General features: G+C 36.5%; 1 protein-coding gene across 1 annotated transcript in view; it reads right to left on the bottom strand.

Moving 5' to 3' along the window:
* MYO3B (myosin IIIB) overlaps nt 1-23,698 on the bottom strand; it is a 199,164-nt gene that overhangs the window by 77,899 nt on the left and 97,567 nt on the right. Inside the window, exons 15-25 of the mRNA XM_088058818.1 lie at nt 23,196-23,279; nt 22,273-22,475; nt 21,807-21,905; nt 21,088-21,202; nt 20,597-20,723; nt 20,246-20,456; nt 19,018-19,165; nt 18,625-18,778; nt 16,043-16,131; nt 14,382-14,511; nt 605-684 (exon numbers count right to left, since the gene is read on the bottom strand). Coding sequence (XP_087914944.1) covers nt 605-684; nt 14,382-14,511; nt 16,043-16,131; nt 18,625-18,778; nt 19,018-19,165; nt 20,246-20,456; nt 20,597-20,723; nt 21,088-21,202; nt 21,807-21,905; nt 22,273-22,475; nt 23,196-23,279 — 1,440 coding nt within the window. The remainder of the gene's footprint in view (nt 1-604; nt 685-14,381; nt 14,512-16,042; nt 16,132-18,624; nt 18,779-19,017; nt 19,166-20,245; nt 20,457-20,596; nt 20,724-21,087; nt 21,203-21,806; nt 21,906-22,272; nt 22,476-23,195; nt 23,280-23,698) is intronic.

Here is a 23,698-nt window from a genome sequence, read left to right as displayed (position 1 = left end):
AATCCTACTAATTGCCATAAAATTATCCCATCTTTTTGCAGTTAGGTCACATACTTTTGTGGAAAAATTCAGCAGCATTTAAATTCTACAGTTCTTGATACAGAATAGTGTTTTTGCTCAGTCATTCTTTTCCAGTTGTCTACCAGTCACAAACATCTACTGGTTTTTCACTTCCAAGTTGAATAAAAAAGAAATAGATTTTTTTAAAAAAAAATGTATTTTGCCTTGCATACTGTTAAAATACACTATTCAAATTTTACCTAGTAAGACCTCTTTCTAGGTCAAAATTGTCAGAGGAAAACCTTGACCCCTTTGAAATAAAGAGGACTGTTGATATGATGTAACAGATTTCTCTCCAAAGGTTTAAAGATTAATCAGTAGTAAATTGATTCTTCACTGAATTCTACAATAGGTTCATCACTAATACTGGAAACCATGCTCCAGGACAAGGTGCACATTACTGATAGTAAAGGCAGACTCTTATTTGGTAAGACTACTCTTCGGTAAGACTCACTCTACACCAACATCAGCTACGTATTGTGTACACAGTCTCACTGTGCTATTTTATAAACAACTGCCTGTCCTCAAAGGGAACACTACTAACCTTGATACGCCCAGCACTGAGCTGCGGAGGCAAAGACCGAGATGCTGCTGTCACTCTCGCTCTTGCTTGTGCTAAATTACCTGTTCAAAAAGAAAGAAAATCAGACTTCAAAAACTATTTAAGAAGCTTAAAAGGGAAAATTTGTACTGTGTAAGATCAGTTTGTACAATAGTACTAAAAATAGCAGACACCACCACACTTCTTCCACACCCCTCTCATTACCAATTGTGCCTGCAAAGCATTCAGCACAGGCATGACAGAGTGCAGTGTTGATTTAGAGGGGAGGAAAAAGTCAGTGATAAGGTGGTATGTCACTGACCTTAGCTACTGAGGTGACGAAAACAACGACAGCACAAAGGCATACAGCTCAATCACTAGTAATCAATTTCTCTGTGACTCACTGAGAGATTTGAAAGTGCAAAAAGACTCCAGAATCAATCTTGTTTCTGTGAAATCACATGGATCCTCAAGCGTTAATACAGCATCTTAAACTTACAAACTAATGAAAGAGATGAGAAAATAATAAGACAGCACCATTTTTTGACCATTTGACATTTAATTCTCTATCTTATTGTAACTCAGAATTTTTCAAGACTGACTCAATTTCCCAGGCAAAAATATATTGTGGTGTCAAGCAAAAGACTAGTGCCTTTTTAAAAATGTAAGGTATGATGTGTCCTAAACTTTTTCTTCTGTACTTGTCGAGAGCCAAAGTCATCACAAAGTAACTTTTCAAAATAAAGCCTAGGAGAAGAGAGAGGAACTGATATCGGACTTGCATATGCAAGACACTCTGTATATTTCAAAGTTTTAGCAAGTCTAGCACAAGATGTCCAAATGTTTTCTCTGGCTATATCTTCAGAGGCTAAACTGTGATTAATAGCATTGAAAGAACCCTTTGAAGCTGGATTGGTGACATCAAAGCCCTAATCCATGGGTGGCAGGATTTTTATAATGAGTGGGAAGCATTTTAACACATTTCAAAGGATTTACAGCATGAATAAACAATAGGCCTCTGCAGATGTACCACACACCTTTCAGAACCAGAACACATAAATAAGTGTCTATTTTAATTTAAATGTAAATAAAGTGTTAACACTTCTTTCAGATGCTAAATGACTTGTTTGCATCAACTCCAGTGTTTAGCTGTTAGCTTTACAGAAAGGCAGTAACTCGAAACAGTCTTCAGAGTTTTGCTAAATTGTGTATTACATAACTAGTAAGGAGGCACGATGGGAAAAACGAAAACCAAGAACACCAAATTGCTGGTAAAGAAACCCAAATGCTGATAATATTTCCCTAAAAAAGTACAGAAAATCCAGTGTCCACTGTAACACTGAAAGGAACTTCTGCTTTTACTTTACTCTGAACAAGAAAAATACCAAACCCCCTGAAATAATCTGGGGGCCAGAACTCAAACACAGCACTCCTTGTTCAAACATTCTAATTAATTTAAAGAAGTATTTATCTTTTAAGCTGCTGGCACTGGTATTGAAACAATACTGCAAAACCAGCATGTCACTTCCAGATCTAACATTGTACATTATTTGAGTTTAAATCATGTCCCAGAACACAAAGTATGTCCGCTATTTTGTTAACTGTTTTAGGCTATTATACTCTGTATGTTAATGAGAACCACAACTGTTTGGGAAACCTTGAATATCTATGCACATGCAAGGTACATTCTGTAAATACATGTATCTCTCCAAAGTTAAAATGAGGACTTTAATGAACAAGTAGATGGTGAAATAATTTTTCTTCCAGTTGCAATTTTGGTATTTTTGTATTTTAGAAGTTATCCTTTTGGGCCTATTTTGGCTAAAATAGCCTGGAAAGGTTGTTTTTGGCTAGGTTTCAGATTAGCAAGTCTAAAGCTTGAAAGCCTTGCACTGAAGAACTGACAACACATGATAAAAGAGGGGAGTTGAGAGAAGAAAGGACTTTGAATCAGACTGTTTAAAATTATTAAAATTTTGTTGCATTTTGTAACAACTCCAAAAATGAAATAAAATTTAGAATGATTCTATAGCAGCTCCAGGTTCACTACACTCAATGCTGGCATTAGGTTTCTATGGTTCATAATTAATATCCCTGAAGTCTCCCTTAGTTTCTCATGCAAAACTAAAACTAAACGTTTCTGATCTGGCAAGCCAAGCAAATAAACAAACCTTTTAATTAATCACAAATCTTTAATGATTTCACAAATGAAAAAAAAAAAAACAAACCCAAAGTGTTCAGTGTCCACTTAAAAAAAAGAAATGCTTTACTTATTGTGCCTTTGTTCTGTAGTTACTTGCTTCTAGGAATGGATTCTTACCAGTGCTTATTTCATGTGTCAAATGAATTCCTATGTAATTACTTGTAGCATTAGATTGAATCCATGGAAAAAATATTACTAGGATTGTCTTTTTAAGCTGAAACACAAAAGGATACTTCAATAAAAGTTTCTGAATTACTCATCTTGTGTGGCTCATGCTCAGGAAAAATAACTACCAATCTTTAACATGTCTATGCCATTAAAACTAACAAACAGAATAAATGTGGTTTGAAAATCAGTCCACATAATGAGAAATATTTCACCCAGGGTTAGCATGGTGTTCATAGTCAGTAAAATTTGGTACCTATCTCTGCATTTGATTTTCATTTACAAGGTAATTTATACCTTAACACATCAAAAATAATTAAATGTTAATCCTCTTCGTGAAAAGCATTAAATATTTGAAAAATGAATGTTTATAGATAATAACATAGGCAGCTTGAACTGCAAAGGGTTCCTTGAAAGGTTAAACTAGTTAAAGTTTGAAAGATTGCACTGTGCTCTTCAGAAGTCTAGCTTCACACCAATTATATGGTCAAAACTTCAGACAATACAAATGACACCCCTGTAGACTAAATGCTACCTACATTCAATCAAAGTCCATAAAATGGACCAACTAACTCATATAAAACCCTCTCAAAATTATCTTAGGTTTTTGGGATTTAGTTTTTGGTGGGTTATTTTTTTTTGTTTTGTTATTTGTTTGTTTGGGTTTTGTTGTTGTTTTTTAGGGACAGGAAAGAAGTTAATGATTAAAGTTAGGATTAATCTTTTAAACACCTACATGTTTAATTTTACTCACATGCACTTCACTAGGACAGCTCATCTGAACAATTAAGGCTCCTACCTATGCACCTGGATCAGAGACTAAGGTCTCTGGGATTCATTGTGTCAGTGGAGGAGTCTGTCAGACCTAATGTTTCTCTTTTTCCCTCTGTTCAATAAAGTTAAGAATGAAGTTTATGCATTCTCTTTAATGCTTTGAGAAGTTATTAAACATTAAAGTTTGGGAAATGGTCTTAGAGTTTTCAAGGGAAAAAGAAGTAGCAGCACAAAATCTATGCACTCACTGGCTAAGCTCAGAGTCAAGGCTTAGCAAACCTCCCTTTGTCTTGAAGCTGTTTAGATCTCCCATCTCTGCAAAAATGTTCTTTGCCGATTCCTCATTTCAGCTAGGTGAGAAAGACCATATTGTCAAAAAACTGCATCTCTTCTATTATGCAATGCCAAGCAGAAGTTTTGAAAGCATTTACATCACACATAAAGAAGAAAGTGGGTTTTTTTTTCAAGTTGGACTTTGGAAGGGGTCTCCAGATCTCAAAAAGGACTATTCAGCATTCCTGGCTTCTCATTTGCATCCCTGGTAGTTACTCACTATGTGATTTGGCTGAATTAATGATTTGTCCAGCTTTGTGTTGACTTTATGTACTAATTAGGAAAAAGTACACACTCTGTTTGGATATCCTGATATTACCTATGGTTTGTGCTTCATTTATTCTTAGGTATTGGGTTCTGTAAGCAGTACCAAGCAAATATTAGCAATATCAGCACTGTATTTATAACCTTGGTTTGATTATGCCTGCAGTAGATCACTCCTTCCAAAGTAAGAGCATGCCAGGTAAGAAATATGTTAAGCTTTGACACAACATTCAGTTTGTGAAGTGCAAATGACTTACTGAGCAGAAGTCTAATGACAATGTCACCTTATTGAACATGTCGTACCAGGGACAGTACTATTATATAGAGGACAAGTACAAGCTCTTTCCTTATCCTCATATATTTTATTAATTTCTTTCATGCTTCTGGTTCAGATAAAGAGGGGTTACTTCAAACACCATATAGATACAGTATAATATGTTCAGGAATGTTACAATCCATTCATATTTCATTGACATTACTTCTAATCACAGCTATGCACTCATACTCCAGAAGAGGTACATGGCCAGACAATGTCTTTGACATACACAGATTCTTCTCTGTCTTTTCTTTCAGTACATTTTATCTGGCCAAAGGAATTTGACTGCTTATCTCCATAATGCATTTTCATCTTCTGCTACCGTAAGACTGAGCTTTTAGCTCAACTACTAATGAATACATGTACTTTTTTTATTGGGTACTAATTTGAATCTGGTCACTGACTATCAAAACTCTGTTCTTTTGAGTTATTGAGAGTCATTGAAGTCATTTAAGCTAATCTTATGCAACAGAAAGAGCTAAGAATCCAATTCTCTCATATACTACACATTTTACACAAGAATCAATTTATAAAAATACTGTCTATAGAGCACAACTATCAATACAGATAGACTTCAACTACTGCTTCTTCTGAAAAGACAATTACTTTACTTTCTATTAATAAAAACCCCAAGAAATACTATTTCCAAAATCAGATATACCAAACAGAATCTAATCAGCATAAAAGCTTAGTAATAGTGAAGCCCACCTGGGAATAATCTAATTACGAATATTTGCTTCAGGAGCTAAAATACGCATCCTTCTGGCCCAGATGATTTGAAATGAAAAGTCTGTACCATACTGAACTGAGGAATTCTGATACTGATTCTCAATTAGATTAAGGATTTCTTTAGTCTTTTTAGCATGAAGTAGACACCAAAAATATTTGCAGATACTTAAAAGTTTACGTTGCTAGACTGGGATTGGAGAACCTAAGTTCAGTGCTGTTACACTTCTATTGCATACACTGCAGACACTTTAGTGGTCACTTCCCACATTAGGAGGGCACACACTGGCAAACACAGCATCATGTCTACAGCAACAAATAAAACTTTGCTTGTAAGTATCATTGCTGCCATGTTTAACTATTGTTTTAACACAGTAGGTTAGTAGGTTTCTTGTAGAATGGAAAGGAACAGAGACACAGCAGCTGAGATGAAATGAAGGTCAAAATGCTGCTGTACTCTGTACATACCTACATATATAGTATCTATGCATACTATAGATCTGTGAAAGTATGAGAGTAAGAGAGATCCTAACTTTTATCCTTACCTACAAGAAGAATGAATTATGGTACTAGTTAAACTAGTTAATGGTAGTGCCTAAGGAATTTTTCTAACACAGCCTTAATACTAACTGCTGCTTTAAGCAACATGCCCGATTTTCAAGTTAAATTGAACCAAATGTGTATTCATCTAGTTGACTAGGAATATGTTCACTGAAAGACAGACCTTTCCTGAAGTATCATGGGCACAATCTGTGATCATAGGACATAAAAGCAAACCCTATGCAATTCTCGTAATCATGTGACATGACCAAACTTACAGACAGTAGGCAAAACACGTATGGTATAGCCTGAGGACATGATAAAGAGGTTCCTGGGCACAGGTCAAGGGATGATCACATGGTTCTGGAAAACAAAGTGGCAGAGTAGAGAGTAGACTGCTGTCTGACCACAGCTAGGAGGGCATAGGTTGGGCATCTTAGTCCGAACACAGGACTAATGATAGGAATGGCACACTAAGAACAGCGAGTGCTAACTATCTGAAGCTTCATCTAGACAAAAATAAAATACACTTTAAAAATTTGGAAAAAGCCAAGTTCTTGTATAAATAATGGTGCAATTTTCTACTGCTTGATGTTCACCATTTCCTTTAGTCAGGTCTGTAGCCTGATTAGCTGGAGACCTGACCAGCTGGCTGGCTGAAGAGAGGCTGGTCACATCCTGATCCAGTCAGGCTTCTAGCAGCTGCATTACAGAACAAATTGGCTCGGATTATTATGATTTATATGTTGTCAGAACATGTGGGCCATTTCTTTCAGATATGGTCCTTAGCAATTTCCTTATATATCTCTTGTAGCGTACAGTTTGATGCCGTTGTATGTTATCAGCTCAGTACAACAAACCTTAAATTCTCTGGGGAACAGCAGACAGGACAGAACACTGCTGCTGTCAGGACAGTACCTCACCATCAATACAAGGTTTTCTGCTGCCCCAGCAGATTGCCCTACTATCTGTACCACATCTGTAACTGAGATTAGAAGAAAACTACAGAGGTGGATTTTCTGTGAAACTTCATTGTTGATGAATTCTTCAGTGATTTTAAGCATTGGTCAAAATAATCTTGTTCCACTTACATCTACTCAGGACAAGTTTACTTCTTCCAGAGATATGTGGAAGAATAGTTCTAAAACCATACACAGGTTGGAAATATAATTACTCTACGTTCTGATTCAGCTCTAGTCTCCCTCATTGTTTTATGTAGTTGATACATTTTCTCTTGCATGTTATGTAGAATTTTTCCCCCCTAAACTGTATATGCTTTATCCAGAAAAGTAAAAGTACGATTATAAAGAATATGGTAGTTATCTCATTGTTCTGTTGAGCTTCATAGTGCTCAGTTTAACTTGAGGCCAAAGTTTCTACAACAACAGTGAATAAACAGGAAATCCAGAAGAAGTCAAGAACTGTGATTTCTAGCCCTTTGCTTGTATTTCCAGAGTATACTCATTCTCCATACAATGTTTAAAAAATTTATGGTATATATTCCATCACTTGGGGCCTGCTGCTGAGGCTGCTCCATACATATAAAGTCTGGTCAAAATCCTACTAAAGAATGAAGATTCCAAATCAATTCAGTGACAAAAAAAATCAGGTGTAAAGATGCAACTGAAAGCACATGGAAAAAATTACGGAACATTTTCTCTGTTCTCACTATTATTCTCACTCTCCCTAGTCATCAAGACCCTAAGGCTAGACAGGCTAAAAAATGGTGTCAAAACCAGGTTTTGAAACTTCAAGGCAAGAACTGTCTTTTAAAAATTTTAATTTAAGATGAAACAAAGTTACAGAACTTTATGAAAGTCACAGATCTTCCTATTTTTGAAATCTAGGCATTTTTGGTGTTGACAACTAATGTAATCAAGTCTCAGAGGCTTCTCAACTGAACCATTGCTCCCTTGGATGTCAGCACTTCTGTATATTATCACAGTTGGCAGAGAATCAGTTACTTTTGTGGTAAAGCAAAACATTAATTGTATTTGTATTTCCACTCTTAATGAAATAAATAACCTTTCATACAAATACCCACAAACACATTTTCTTTGTCACATACTGTGACCTGCTATCCAGACAGCTCAATTAACCACTCCTACATCAAGACAAGTCAGGCCAGAATAAGGAAGACAAAGTTAAATAATAATAGATAACACTGGTTCAGTAGAGTACAAGACTTTACAGCTTATTGTAAGGTGAAGGAATAAAGAAAAATTATTAAAGTACAAAATTACAGTAAGATTGCACAAAATACTCTGAAATGAATATACAAGATCTAGCACAGACTCAGATACTTATTTTCCACCCTCTACATTCTACCTTTAGATACATTAATCCCTTAATGCAATTATTTTGAAGGAGTGGGAAATTTAAGCACATTCTTTGTTAAGAACACACCAAACAACATTATGGATATTCATATAAGTATCTGAATATTCACAAAGTTATCTGCTCCCAAAACTCACTAGCAAGTTTAAAAGCAATGCTCTTCTAGGATTTGATCTTCAGAGCTACTGAATGCTTCCAATGACATACTAAACATCTTTGACACAGTTTGACCTTACAGCACACAGTGCCTATTGAAACTCTTAAATAAACTACTCATTAAAACAATGGTATAATGTTCTCTGAATATTTCTCTGTTTTAATTCTGTATATGGTGCACAGTGAAATCCCACAGTCTACTAGTTAATATTAAAAACAGTAACATATTTTATGTGATCTATCTTTTGTTTCCACAGTATGAATAGATTTTGAATTTAATTAGTATACAATGCGGTGTTAAGATTAATTACTATTCACTACTGGGAAATAATGTTCATTATAGGATTGAGAAGTTAGGCCAGAAACATGAAAATTGTGAAAGGTATCTCCTCTCTTCTGAGAAAAAGGTAAAGAAAAACTATTCTCAAAATTTGTTCTAGAGAGATTGGTCTATTATAAATCAAATCAGAAAATTAATTAACATATATTCTTAAACTTGTCCACTTTACTTTTATTAGAGTTCAATTTGCAAGCACATGGGGACAAAAAAAAAAAAATATGACCCCTTGCTCATTTTCAGTACAATATAATCTGAGAAGTCTCAGATTAAAAACCAGCACAGTTCTGTTTGTGCAACACCCTTTACCAAACATACCTCTGGTAAATCTAACTTGACAATTCTCAGCTGCTGTGCTTACTGCTGTGTGCAATTTCAGAGATTCACTGACACTATTTATAGGGAGTTATTCTCAACAGTAAATAATTGTTATGCTTTATATAAAGCTTTAGCAGGACTGAGACCTTAACTTTGATCTGATAGATGGTTCTGTTTCTAGATGAGTTCCATTTTTAGGGCTACTTTAGAGCATTTTTTGCATCCTATTGCTAGGAAGTATTATAAATGTACTGCATTTGTCCTGTGATCCAAAACCTTAGGACATGAAGAAAAACAAACACTCAACTGTAAAATGCTCAAGTGGGGGAACTCAAAAAAGCAATCCATCACTCTACCTCCCAAACTCAGTTAAGCTATGAGTTTACTGATGTCCCACATCTGCAACCAAGTAAAGTTCATGACTGTTATGCTGCACAGCTGTCTTAAAGCCTCTGTTTTCATACAACTCACAGTATGAAATTATGGCAGTTGGAAGTATGACAGCCTCCATGTTCTGAGTGAAATACACAGCTTCCATTAACTTTACCAAAATTCTTAAAAAATATAAATTCTTATTCATTTTTAAGTAGAGATACTGTAATTACAATGACTTTTTCCAATTCATTTGACTTAAGAGTGCCAGATCTCTTAAAGGTGAAAATACTAGCATAAAAGTACCATAATAAAAAGATTTTATTGTGGAATAAATTAGTAGAATTAAAATGTATTTCAGCCTTTGTTTCTATTGTCATGTATAGAATTAGGAGGAAAAAATTACACTAAATTCAAATGGAAACATGCAATATTTCAGTGAATGACACAGACCAAACCGAGAGGCCTACCACTACTTTTTGCTAGAGGAAGGGTCTGTGCTCAATAGGAAGGCACAATATCAAACATGACAGCTCAAACCACAGTTCTACTCAAAACAGAGGCAAAGCACTTATGATTTCAACTTGCTAAGATTACACTCCATGTATGCCCAGTAGTACCTGTACATGGGACTGAAATGCAAGAAAATCTCTTTCCTTTGGTTTCTGACTCATCACAAGGAATCACATGGTATCACAGTTACACACAAGTTAATACTGGAGATAGTACTCTTTTCACCAAGAACTGATAAAAAGCAGTTCTCTAAAGTGATTTTGCAAAAGGCTTGTTTTTCAGATTGCATAAAGCTGTCCTGAAACATTTTTTTTCGCATTCTCTCTTACCATGTGGTTCATTAGTTGTTTGTTTTGGTTTGGTTTGGTCAACAAACATACACTATTTATATTTAGTTTTCATCTGAGGTTTGTAAGCAGAAACTCAAAGGCAGAAAGAACACAGACTAAAAGTCAATACTGAGGAGGGGAAATGACCTTTAGACAGGTGAATTATAAATAACTTGTGTTTGAAAAAAATTCTACTTTGGACAAAAAAATTACCTTGTGAAAACATGACTAACCAAACCCTTCATCCCAGTTGTGAAAACTCTCATCTCAATTCTCTTTGACAGATTATGCTTAAATATATAGGCATCACAAAGAAGGAGTGTTTATTACGAATAGTATATTGATACTCCATTACCCTAATGCGTGAGCAATACCCAATGATACAAAAATGATTAGGTGTGATGTTGCTGTAGTGGTACTCAGCTTTGTATTTCTTCTCTGTAGCCAAGCAAAACCCCTACTGAACCTCAGAGCAAGGACAAGGATGTTTTGCAGCATCTCTGCTCTTCTGGTGGGAAGGCTGGAGGATTTCCCTTTCCCTCTCTGCAGAAGACAACTTTCTCCCCCATCTCAAGTAAGGACCTAAGGCAGAGCAGAGAGACCCTGACAGAAGTTCTAAAGGTCTGTGAGTCATGGCAAGGACAAAGTCTTCAGAGATTGTGTTTCAAGAGTAGAAGACCTTGTTGTGATGCAGCTTTTCTACGAAGATAAAAACCTTGGGGTCATCTGCCCAAGTAATTCAACAGTACCATCCCTTATAGGTGATGCTGCAAAAATTGTCTAATATTGGGATAGTGAGTAAAATGGTCTGACTCCTCAAAGGTGAATGTACCAAGGCTGTCCTTAACTTTTCCAACGAAAATCCTCTATTCTTACAAGGGGACTCTATTTTCTAATTCACGTGATTCCTTTTTTCTCAGATGCTGTAGCAGCAACAGTGATAAACGAAAACCAGAAACAATCAGGAATACATTCTACCTAAATGGGAACATGCATATTCAACTACAGTAGTGGCAGCACAAGAAGCTGTGTCTATGGAAAAAAAGTGACAGAAAGGAAGCAATTGGGAGAACTGTTACGTTAAATCAGAATACATTCATTCAGTTTTGAAACTGAAGGTAGCTAGAAAGTGCAAATTTTGAAACAAGACAAACATGACTAACTTTCCACTGAAAGATGACAAGCTGTATATGCTACAAAATTAGGTCCAGAATGTTTAAGTTCCAATGTCTCATATGAGTAGTTGCATACTCTATTAACGACAAATTACTATTACAAATGTATATTTAATGTCCTGCTGTTAATTTCTGGCCCTTTAAACTGCGCAGACCTCTACTGTGAAATAGAAGCATTTGTTAAGAGGGGATAAGTGTACTTGATAAATTACAGGGATTAACATGATCTTAAATTAGTAAAAGAATTTAGCTTTTTAGTATTTATTTTCTTGATGCTGCTCAGTTTTTGACAGTGGAAGATATGACAATTATATAAATATACTTCAAACAGAGGATCATCTCAGGGTGGGAAAGGCATCTTTTCGTTCTTTTTGGTATTTAAAAGAACTACATTGTCAGACCCATGATTTCAGTCTCGCATTCCCTCTCGCCTCTGGGATAGCACCACCCAGTGGCTGCGACACGTATGGGAGACCGCTGCTTGGTTAAACCCACCTACACTGCACATTCCAGAGATAGTTGCAAGCAGATGCGAGAATGTGCTGCCATTCATCTTCAAACAAAACACCACACATACTGGCAGAAGGCCCATTTCAAGTCAGGGTTACCTGGAAAGATGGAATATGGCTCCCACGTAAATTAATAACTTTTGCTTAAGTCAGTAATTGACCAAAAGTTGGAGAAAATGGTACCAAGATTATAAATCTTAATCTGTATTTTTTCTGGTTTGCTTTAGGAATGAAGCACATGTTGAGTGGAGGGAAGAGGGCTAAGAGGCAGAGACAGAGTACAATGGGACATATACACACTCACTATTCTTTTGTTTACAAAAGCATCTTTATAGAAAGTTAAGAGAATGGCATTATCTTTCTTCACTGAGCAGATGAAGCAGCACTGCCAGCAATGCCTTCTGTTCTCAGCCAAACCTTTCATTTATCTTGCAAGCTGCCAAAACTAAACCTGGCAACAATCTGATTTTAGAACACAGAGGCCCCAACACAGGATGTGAATGTCAATTATATCAGACAGCTGGAAAAAAAGACCAAAATCACAAAGGCTTTTAAAAAATAAAAATGACATAAGAGCTTTAAGCTATTCTTATAACACCATGCACAGATGCACATGCACAATAATTTTTTCATCAGGATGTCCTGTACCAACTTGATAAATACAGACAACACTTAACTTGCTGTTAACTTGTGCTCTTCATGGGAAGGTAAATGGAGGGAGAAAGCATTCAATTAATGTAAACAGGAAACAAGGAAGGAATGTAAAAGACCTGTAAAAGTAAGTAAAATACACTGGCATGATAAATGTACATAACTGCAACGAGAAGTATCTCTTACCGAACCTTCTTTGCATCTTAGGCAAAACACTCAAGTTGAGTGCTGCTATTACTGAAAATAAGTCTATAAGGCCAGAAAAAGATGAATTTGGATGAATGCATCAGCATTCTGATTTAAAAGTAGCAATAAAATAAAAAGTATATTTGCAATAATTTGGACTGATAACTGGGACAAAGCACCTGATTGGTTTCATTCTGACAATAGCTCCAAGGTATAAAACAGCAAGCTGGGTGTGAAGGCACATTTGACCACACGTGAGCTTTCTTTCTTGCTTTGCTTGATTAGAATCTCTCTTATCAATTTAACACAGACTCAAATGTAGAGTAGTAGTAGACAGAAAGATGCTCTGTTCCCCACTTGGGCACAAACCAATCCACCATCATAAACTATATTCCCTTCCATCTAAACTCATTATAGCTGAAAGGACAAGCAGATTCCTCACTGGATCGTCACCTTTCAGGGACTCTAAAATTGTCATCTGAAGGTGGGTAGTCGAAAGCAGTTCAATTACAGGAAAAATAACCCTGTAAGTGGAACCTGTCCTCTGTAGCATATAAATAGATATTATGATATCAATTTTACATGTGCAAAAAAAGCTCCAATATAATTTTCTCTCCAGATGTTCTTTTTCTACACAGAAATGTCAACAGAGGTTAAATGCATCACCAGATGCTATGACTGGGTTACTGACAGTCCAGAAATTCAAGGCAGAGAGCTGCTGCACAGGCAGAGAATTGCATCTACAGCCCATGTACAATAATCCTACACAGCACTATCTAATGTATCTACCAAATATTTCTACCTAAACATAGAACCTCATCCGCATATGTCAGCTCACAATAATTTTGCAACCTAGTACAATCCATTGTATTTATACTTAGTATTACATATTTTTCTCAACCATTATGAAAAAGATGCTTTAGGAATATAGAAAGTATTGAGAGAAATATTAATTGGCTGGCTTGTTTGCATGGATACTGCAGAACCACCATTTGCATACGGTACTGGCATTCTGGCATCTACCCATGGAGTAATCAAACTTCATCTTGCTGTTTTATTTAGCTACAGATCTGGCACTTTCATGTAGGTTGAAGTCAACAAGCTTTAAATCAACAGAATTACTTCTAGCCTATTAGTATATGACTTTTATAATTTGGAAGAAACTATGTATTACACCTGTGCTTCTAAATAGATGGCTATTACCTCCAAAACACCTTGATCTACATCACGTTATTTATGAACTGTAAGACATGGTACAGAACACTATTAACTGAGCACTGATCTTAGTAAAGGACTAAGAACTAGAAAGTCCCATATTTTTATCCTGCTCTGAGAATGAGCTCTTGCCCTACACATCTGATAATGTCCCTTTCTCTGGAGTCAGGGAAGAATCTTGTTGCAAAAGATTGATTAAAGGAAATGAAATCTTGAAATCAGAGAACAAAGTGAAAAAAACACTCTGGAAAGGAGATATGATAAAATAATTGGAAAAAAAGTTGTCCAGAATCAAGCAAGAGTTTGAGAGGAACAGGTAACCAAAGAAGTTACAATGTTAGTAAAGCTGTGCAGAACATACCTGTTTTTGTTAATGGGCTAGAGAACAGCTGCTGAAGAAGTTTGTTCTCTGAAGTTCGCAACACCACCACTATGTCAGCAGGAAGAGTGTCCCTGTTCTTCTCAAGGAATGCAGAAGCGTCATATAATACCTAGTGTGGGAAAACAGAATCAAATCTTTGACAAAAAGGGTTACCCAAAATCTGCTATGTTCTTTAAAATGTGAACAGGCAGGACGACCAAGCAGACCAGCTAGCTTGGTCTGACCATCAAATGAATTCTCTGCAAAGGACTTAAAAGGTTTGCTTAAAAGCGAACTATAGCAGTGCGTTCAGAATGTAAACTGGCTAGACAGAGTACCTATATTCATAGAATGCCACTGCATATCAGATTGGGTTAAATGGCTTAAATCCTGTTGTGTTATGCTTGGCCATTTCGAATGATTCTATGCATGATACAATGCAACAGAGATATGTTATTAAAGCTTAAGTTGATCATTTACGTGATGTAAGAAGTGGTTCTCAGGTGGTCACTTTCTATTGGTTGTCTGCATCAAACCTGTGATCTATAAGTAGACCTTCTGGAGGAGCAGTAATAAGTTGGACACAATGCAAACATGGTACATGAAAACAGCTTCTCATGGCAGTGAAAATCATATTAGGAAAAGAAAACATTCCTCTCTTTCAATTATTTTAACTGTTTTGATTTGAAATCAATGCCTGGATATTTGGATTAATTTAAGTATCAGTTATTTTTAAATTTTGTTTAATTCCAATAACTTTTTAGAGCTGCTTCATTATCACTAGCTATATTCCTCTCTAGCCCAATTTCCCTGGAGTCCATTAATTTACACAGAAATTGCATGTTCTCCAGCTACAGAAAACTGGACAGTATTGTTTTTATTATCTGGTCACGTGGGTACAAAGAACTAACTAAGACTATACGAAATTTAATAGTTATTCTTAACAAGACAGAAAGCCTGACCAAAGTTACTAGAATATATCTTAAAATTTTGGAGTCTTATAATGATCCAGAGATGAGACTTAATTGATAACTACATAAAATATGGTTGTTTCAATTTTGTCTGTGAACAAATATTTGGGCCTGAAATGACAAGCAAAGCTCATGTTATGGTGAAAACTGGATTGTTACTTCTCGTATAAAATAATATGTGAATGTGAACCTCTGAGAACAAAATAAATTAGGTGTTACAAAGTACAAGAAAACATCTTTACTAGCAAGTCCCAATCTTTTCAACGCACTCTATAGGATTTTAAGTTCTGTTACAGATACTGGTTTATATTGCTTTTCATGCATATACTTTATATACTTTATATACAGAGTTACTGTGGCATTCACATGCTGTTACTAAGCATGTAGCCTGCCCTAGCTCCAGAGAGTCGCTCTTTTGAAACTACTGTAGTACTGGCATTTCTGAAGCCAGGTTTCTTGCAGAAAAAAAATGCTTACTGTCTACACAATCTGTGTAAGAGCCCTAAGGATAGGCTCCAAAATTGATTGTTACACATAAAAATTTCATTGTAGAGTGTATGTTTGCATAAACTTTATCATTTTTTCTATAAAAACGAGAGGGGAAAAAAACATAATGCAGAAACTCTGGAAAAAAACAAATTATGACCATACCACTATTACCTGAACTAAAGAAAAATCACACGACTTTACCTTTCCAGCATAGTGTTGAATACCAAATGAAAGTTCCACTCCTTTTGGTCTCCAGAAGTATTTGCATCGTAAGTTATCTTCAAATTTATCTAGACATTGAGAAAAGATGTTGATTTAAGTGACAGAGTGATTAACTACAATCTTCATCCTAGTTTGCTAAGTTGCTGCTCAAGAAGTCAGAACTGCTATAAACCCATATTATCAGATTGCTCAGAAATACCAAGCTGTCACATCTGAATGGAACAGCTAATTTAAAACTAGCCCAGTAAGACTGTCTTTCAAACATCCCTGTTTGTGGATGCCTTTGTGCATGGAAAAATACAAAGTAGGAAGACCCAACGAGAAGATGTGACAATTTCTCACACTTTGCAATGAATTTACTTATGTATATGCAGGGATGAGTTTATTTCTCATACATACGTACACTCAAAACTGTGCATGTCTCTCAGTCACTTAAATGCCTACTATTTATATTTTCTCTATCTTCCTTTCTGCATTCATTTAGCTTTGTGCATCATGGTTTAAGGATATGTTAATGTTCTCAGTCTGGAGGACTCTACAGACTCTCTGGACTTCTACAGGAAAAAAGAACCTTCTCTATAAAACCTCTTCTAAGGATACTTTCTGTTTCCTGTGATTACCCCTAAAGAGCTGACAGAAAAGGGAGCACCAGTTTCTAAGGAAAATGTATTTTACAACCTGTGATTTTTTTGTAGGCTCCTTAATATTTTGTAATGAAATTAGAGCTAACACTGAGGGCCCAGGTAGAAATTCCTGCCTGCTGAGCCAAGGAAACATCCCTGGAAAGAAGCAGGATCCAAAGGAACCCATGTTAATAAGGATTATTGTTTATACTGTGAAACTTACTATTACACTAATTTACCTGAACAAGTAACTAGAGACCTGAGACCACAGTCAATTGATAACATTCTCTGTCATGCTGTGTATGTAAGAAAATATTATCAAAATATTTTTTCTAATGTTAGAATCTATTAATATTTTTGTTAGGTTTTTCTTTTTATTACCACTTAATTGAGCTTGTGTTTAAAGGAAAAATAACTAAGTCTGGAATTTCTGGGGACTGGGACAGAGTGGTGGAATTAATGATTGTCTGGCACACCTGGACAGGGCAAAATATCCCACTTTGCTGTCTGCTTGAGTGCTCCTGCTGTGCTGCGTACAGATCAGCAGTAAGGCCAACCACCATTGGACCAGGGAAAGCACCTCTGGAAGTAGAAGTCTAATATTCAGTATTAACTGATTTATACAACTCACAGGGAGGCAGAAAACTTATGTACACCAAGGAGGAGTGTTGAAGGTCCGCCCTGGAGTGTGCTTGTCCCTGCCGTTGCAGCCTCCGCTCGGAGGTTCCGGCTGCAGCCCATTTCCCATCCAGCCCGCCCGCCATTACCCCGTGAGGGAGACGCGGCCGAGCTCGCGCCACAGCGCCCCCTGCAGGCCCAAGGGAACCATGGCAGCGCCCCCTGCCGGCGGTGACTGTAACCACACCAAGGGGAAGCGCCTGCAGCCGGGACAGGGCGCTCACTGTGGGTTTCTGGTTTGGTTGGTTGTCTTGTTACACATATACATATCCATAGATACATTAATAAAGAACTCTTATTCCTTTTCCCATATCTTTGACTGAAATCCCCTTAATTTCAAAGTTACAATGATAATTCAGAGAGAAAGAGGTCATATTTTCCATTCCAAAGGAGGTCCCTGCCTTCCTTGGCAGACACCTGTGTTTCAAACCGATGTTTTTCCACGGTAGAGTGGAATTAAACTACAGTATTTATTCTATCTGTAACCTGAATTCCAGTTTCAGCTCAGCCTAGCAATAGTGAAAAATCTTGTACACTTAGTGTGTAATTTAACTGGAAACTGTCATTTTTCTGTAACAGTTTGGGTCTCTGCGGCACATTCCATTGAAGGAAATGGAACTTTATTTCATATCACAGGGAAAAATGCACCTCTAGTAAATAAGCGCAAGACAACACCTTTAAACATGGCATGCACTGCATATTTTAAGGCTGGCACCAAAATTTGTCAAAATAGATGTAAAATATGCAAGGAAATACTCAGCCAGATGGCACACTAGAAATAACACACACTTCCTATTTATGACAAGATAATCTGGAGTGAAGCAGTATTTTCTAATTGGATAAATACAGGGCTAGGAGCCTAGGAGGTCCAAATTTTACTTTCAACACTAATGCTACTCACAGGGTGGTCCTGGATACAAGATTCTACTATGTCTCAGCCTTCCCTTCAGTAAATGGGGATAAATACTGCTTGATGCGCCCCATATACATGGACAAGACACAGGATATTTCCTTGTAACATTGAAAAAACAATAAGCCCTTGACCCCTGATACTTAAGACAACATTTCCAGTTTTAAAAGGATAGAAAACATATAAGCAGAGAAAAATGATGAAGCACAATGAAAAACATACTTAGTATGTCACATGAAATGACACAGCCTCAGGACAACTAGGGTAGGAAAACTTGAATAAAGATGACACTGCACTTAGAATACATTTGTCATTTCCCAGACCTTTCCCAGAGTTTTACTTGCACATACCAACTAAAGTGAGGTCTGTTGCCTGAGGAAATCGACTTTCTTCGTCTAGCAGAGAAAGGAGACCCATGGGCTTCTGAAGGAACATATCTAGAAGTGGACGGTTGTCCTCATACTCCACTGTAGTGGCATCAATTCCCTCACTCTGATATTCCATCTGAAAAAGTCACCAGCAGAGGTTTAATACTGAAACAGTAAAAGCAACATCATCATCATTAGAGCATTTACGATGCACAGCAATGCTCTATAGGCCACAACAACATTATTTACAAAACTTCAACAGAAAGATGTCATTATGTCACATTTAAATCACATAATCATTTTATAAAGTACTCCTGAATACAATTATGGTGTAGGACTCTGGATTCAGCTAAACCTCAACAGAGTTGAATTTACCTGCTCCAGTGCAAAGATATGTTGATTGAAATAAAACTGGATCTGTTCATTTGCAATGTTTATGCACAGCTGTTCAAAAGAATTTCTTGTGAAGTTCTCAAAGCCAAATATGTCTAGTATCCCAACATTCATACCACTTTCAGCATTGCTGCATGTGAAAATACAAACAAAATTAATTATGAGCAACACCAAGTTAAAATAAAAATAAACTTGGTACCTAAGATTGCATAAATTATTCACTCTGCTGAAAAAATAAAGGAGGAAAAGCGTGTGTGAACCTAAGACAACTTGTGCATTTGCTCAGCATTGCTAAGACTTCTTTTCCACTTGCTTCTTGCAAATTTCCATGAAGAAGGCAGGAAAATCAGTAACACACACTTAGCAGCCATACTGAAACAAGGGGTTTCAGTAGGCAGATCCCAAATAAAATCTACTGTGTGCTCCTCCAGGTAAAGAGAAGGTGTCAAGGTTTAATGGTATGTTTTTGCAACACTCATTCAGAAGGATAATTACCAAATCTGCTGCTGCTACAAGTTAGACTGTTAAAAGTCCATGTGCTAACTCAAGTACACTCACTCACTACCAGAACTGCAAGAAATGGACAAGAATATGTCTATATGACATAGTGAAGTAGCAAGTAGAGATCTCAGATCAGAGGCATTTTCACATCACCTGAGAGGTTCCCTTGTTTCTAAAATCTCTACAGCTTCTTCAAATAATCAAACCAGCCAGATCAGTGCCTGGCAATGAAATCATAAGGATGCACAATATAATGTTTCTGTAATTATAAAAAATAAAAAAAATAATCACATCTCAAGTAGCAGCACAATAATAATCTGTTTTCTACATTTACTACTTGCTTACAAAAGCAGGGAGACTGCGAGGACTCTGAACAACATACTGAAGTTTTTCAGTGTACTTCAATTATTTATCAGCCTTTTGTATGGTTTGCATGTTCACAACACAGGAAGCATCTTTTAAAAAAATTGTACAGCACTTCAACCACCCAATTTCCATTGACTTCTGTAGCTAAATTCTATTCAGCTCTTTGAAAATGATGGGCTTAATGTCCTGGAAACAGGATTCAGTATCACAGCATGAAAGCCATTTTGAAGCCTTAGCCAAAATAAACACAGCACTCTTTCTGCAAAATCAAAAATATACAAATGGATGAACCCATCAGACATATGCACAGTAAGTACACATGATTCAGTGATGTGTAACTTGCCATATATTTTTATCTGGCTGAAGCAGTGTATTAATACGATTTACAATCCAGCTGAAGAGCCGGCCATAAAGTGCTTTCGACATGGCATCTCGCACGTCCACTGCTTTGTCCACGGTGTTCGTTCGGATAATTGTCTCCCCCCGTGTTACAACGCAGTGGGAGGTTAGGGCTTCTTGAAGCTCTTCTGACCCAATGCTTAGTAGTGCAGCAGCTAAAAGACAGTTGAAGACACAGAACTGTGATTCTGCAGTGGAAATCACCAGCATTGGCCAACTGCTACCATGAGCTAGTGACTATCACAAATAGAGTCAAATTGCATATACAGAATTGATAATGTTAAAAAGTGTATACCATTATCTAAGGCTTCTGGGTTAGGAACCTCACTTTTATCTGTTTGGTGTTGTGAAGAAATAGCAGCAAACTCAATGTTTCCAGTATTTAAGATTCCAGTCAGTATTCTGTACACTGAATACACTTCCTGTAAAAGATGATGAGAAGCACTTGTAAGGAATTCAGTTAGATGTACATATCATATTTAAGCCATGAAAGAAAAACATGGGCACTGGAATGGATATTAAAACTTGTAGCTTTCTCTGAGATGAAGTTGTTCAAGTTCAAGTAAGCTTCTATTTACACAAGAAATAGCGCAACAGAACTGCCTAAGTACTAACTGGGATCTCAGGCTGGTCTTGCCTTCTGAGTAGGGGGCTTTCACAGTTCACTTCTGTCATAACAAGATTTTGTGACTTGCAAAATTTTGTACATCCACAAAACCAAAGGGCAGCACTGGAGGTGGTTTTCCTAAATAAGGTAAATAACGGTTTAGCAACTGAATCTCTTACCTCATCAGTAAATCCTATAATTCTAAAACAATGCTGAATTGCATCAAATTGTCTTCCATAGGAATCTTTAGTAACAATATCATGCATTACTCTTCCAGTTTCATTATCAATGTATCTAAACAGAGTGGGAGAAAGAAAGCATCACACTACCACATATGTCAATACAAGCTCCAGTGACTTAAATGCAAGTACCTCAGTAACTGGACAGAACATTTATCTCAATAACTTTCAATTATATAGTTTGATGCTAATTCATAAGAAGCTTTTGTTTCTGTTGCATTAACATCTGCTTATTCTCTGTTAATGTCTAGTAATGTTACCAACATTTCACACACATCCTTCACCCAGTACAGATCAGACACACTCAAGGTACAAACACCAATTAAAAGTTTCCAAAGCATATTCTGTGTTCTTCTGAAGCTGAAGCTGAAGCATTACGGTAAGAAATCATAAGGAGAGTTGTCTGCATTTGAAAGTATGACAAAATATCTACATAATGAGCTTGGTTCTTCCTCCTCCTGTTTTAATAGTTCAACTTCTCAAACAAATGCAAATAATTTAATGCCTTAGTGTCCGTCTTCTTCTCACCTTGCGAGGATTAAAAAAGATCCTTAAGGAATGGAGAAGGATTAAGAGAGATTTTAAGGCATCATACTGAAAGCAAGTGCTGATCAATAGCTAATTACAATGAGCAGTTAAAACAAGTGAGTGATAGTTACCTAGGAGGCTTTTTATCAGGAAGTCTGTATTCAGAAAGTTTCTTCTGATGATAAAGGCCAGCATATATATAATAAAATATATGGAAATTTTTTTCTCCCCTGGAAAAAAAAAAAGTGTCCTTTTAAACCACCTGCATTTATTCTTGTGGCATCTTGTACAATGAATGTAAAAGTAGTTCTTATTATGAGCTCACTGAAGCAAGGCACTGAAATCTCCCACTTGTTTTAAAAGTGTAGGATCTGCAGCTATGAAACACACAAAACCCAGTGAACACAACATTTCCCCAAAGAATTTAGTGGCTCTGGCTTCTACTCCTATAGAACAGGACTACTGTTGTCATAGCACTGTACAAAGGATTATTTTTTTAGCAGAAGACAGAAAAGTATCCAAACCAGAGAATTTTTGATACTTAAATCAATTCAAACACTACATAAATGCCATAGGACAGACAATTAATATACCTACACAGCCTGTTTTATGACCCTTGATTTTTCAAGTAGATATTCAGAAATCTTTGCCCCCATTACGGCTCCTGTAGGTGTAAACATCATTTCCAGATATTTTCCAAAGCGACTTGAGTTGTCATTGATGGCAGTGCAGGCATTTCCAAATGCTTCAACCAGAGGATTCACCTGAAGAATTTTCTCACGCAAAGCACGGTTATTGGCCTTGACAGAAGAGACATAAATCAAAAGGATAATTAAAATAATATAATTCTTACCATCAATCCGATTCTTGCTCCAGAAGTAAAGAATCCTTTTCTCCCGCTTGTATGGAATTAGGTACTGTGCTAACCTTTCTATTTATACAAGAGATCCAACAAACTGGTAAGAAAATTTCCCACAGCTAGCAAAATACAGAATGTTTTTTCTCTGCAATTGTTATACCTTTCATTTGTTTTGTAATTAGGGTAAGAGTAGCACAGCCACAGTAGACTAAAGATGTCTACTTAGGGTTAAGCTGGCATAGTTAATTTTCCTATTATTTTGTGCTAACAGCATTACTCATAGCACTTAATTGTGTAAGAGCTTCTAAGATTAGAGCCAAAGTAATATTTATTATTATTACACATTATACATTTATATATATTATACATTCTTTATTGTATTAATAAACAATGTTATATTTTATATTATAAACACTGTACATAACTACAGGTACTGAACACTCAGAATCTGGCATCTTCCCTTTAAAAAACTAGTAACTGGCTTGGTGTGAGTCATACTCTTGCATCTTAATTCAATACTCTCACATGCATGATTACTATGTCCCTATATCGTGTGACAATTCACACTAACAACTTTAAGCATTAAAGATTAAACAAAGTGAACGTTGGGGTAGGGTTGGGAGGATTTCTTCATGATTTTACATAATTGGCTAGGAAATACCTTTCCCAAGAAGGTCAGATGTTGGACGATCAGATGGGCACTTTCTGTCTTTCCAGCACCACTTTCCCCACTGATGATAATGCACTGAACACACAAAACAAAATATTTAAGTGTATAGTTCATCACATGCTCGATTTCTGCTATTACTATTCCTACCTGTTATTTCATGTTTAGTACCAAAACTACAGAATACTTTAAGGGTCAACTCCCTTCTGAAAGGAGAGACCAGCAAAGGCTCAGTGTAGTAATTTATTCCCTAGATTACTAAAATGCATCTTGCAATGCCTGATCCCATGGTGCATGTGTGAAGCAGTGACTGAATTTTGAAGGGCTAGAACACATAAACAAGTGACCATGTCTGAGCTCACTGCACTGACTTCATATGAATTCATATGAATCACAGGGTACAGCTGTTTTTAACAAACTGACCAAAAGTTTACTCTGAAAAATAGTCTTTAACAATAGGTCCTGTGTAGGGAGGCTATTCTGCAGGTGATGCTGAT

Source organism: Pseudopodoces humilis, chromosome 8 (genome assembly GCF_049639895.1).
Source record: "Pseudopodoces humilis isolate 2021_Gansu_Grassland_sample_001 chromosome 8, ASM4963989v1, whole genome shotgun sequence".
Classification (NCBI taxonomy): Eukaryota; Metazoa; Chordata; class Aves; order Passeriformes; family Paridae; genus Pseudopodoces; species Pseudopodoces humilis.
Note: the sequence above shows the minus strand (reverse complement) of the source record. Positions and strands in the feature narration are given on the sequence as shown.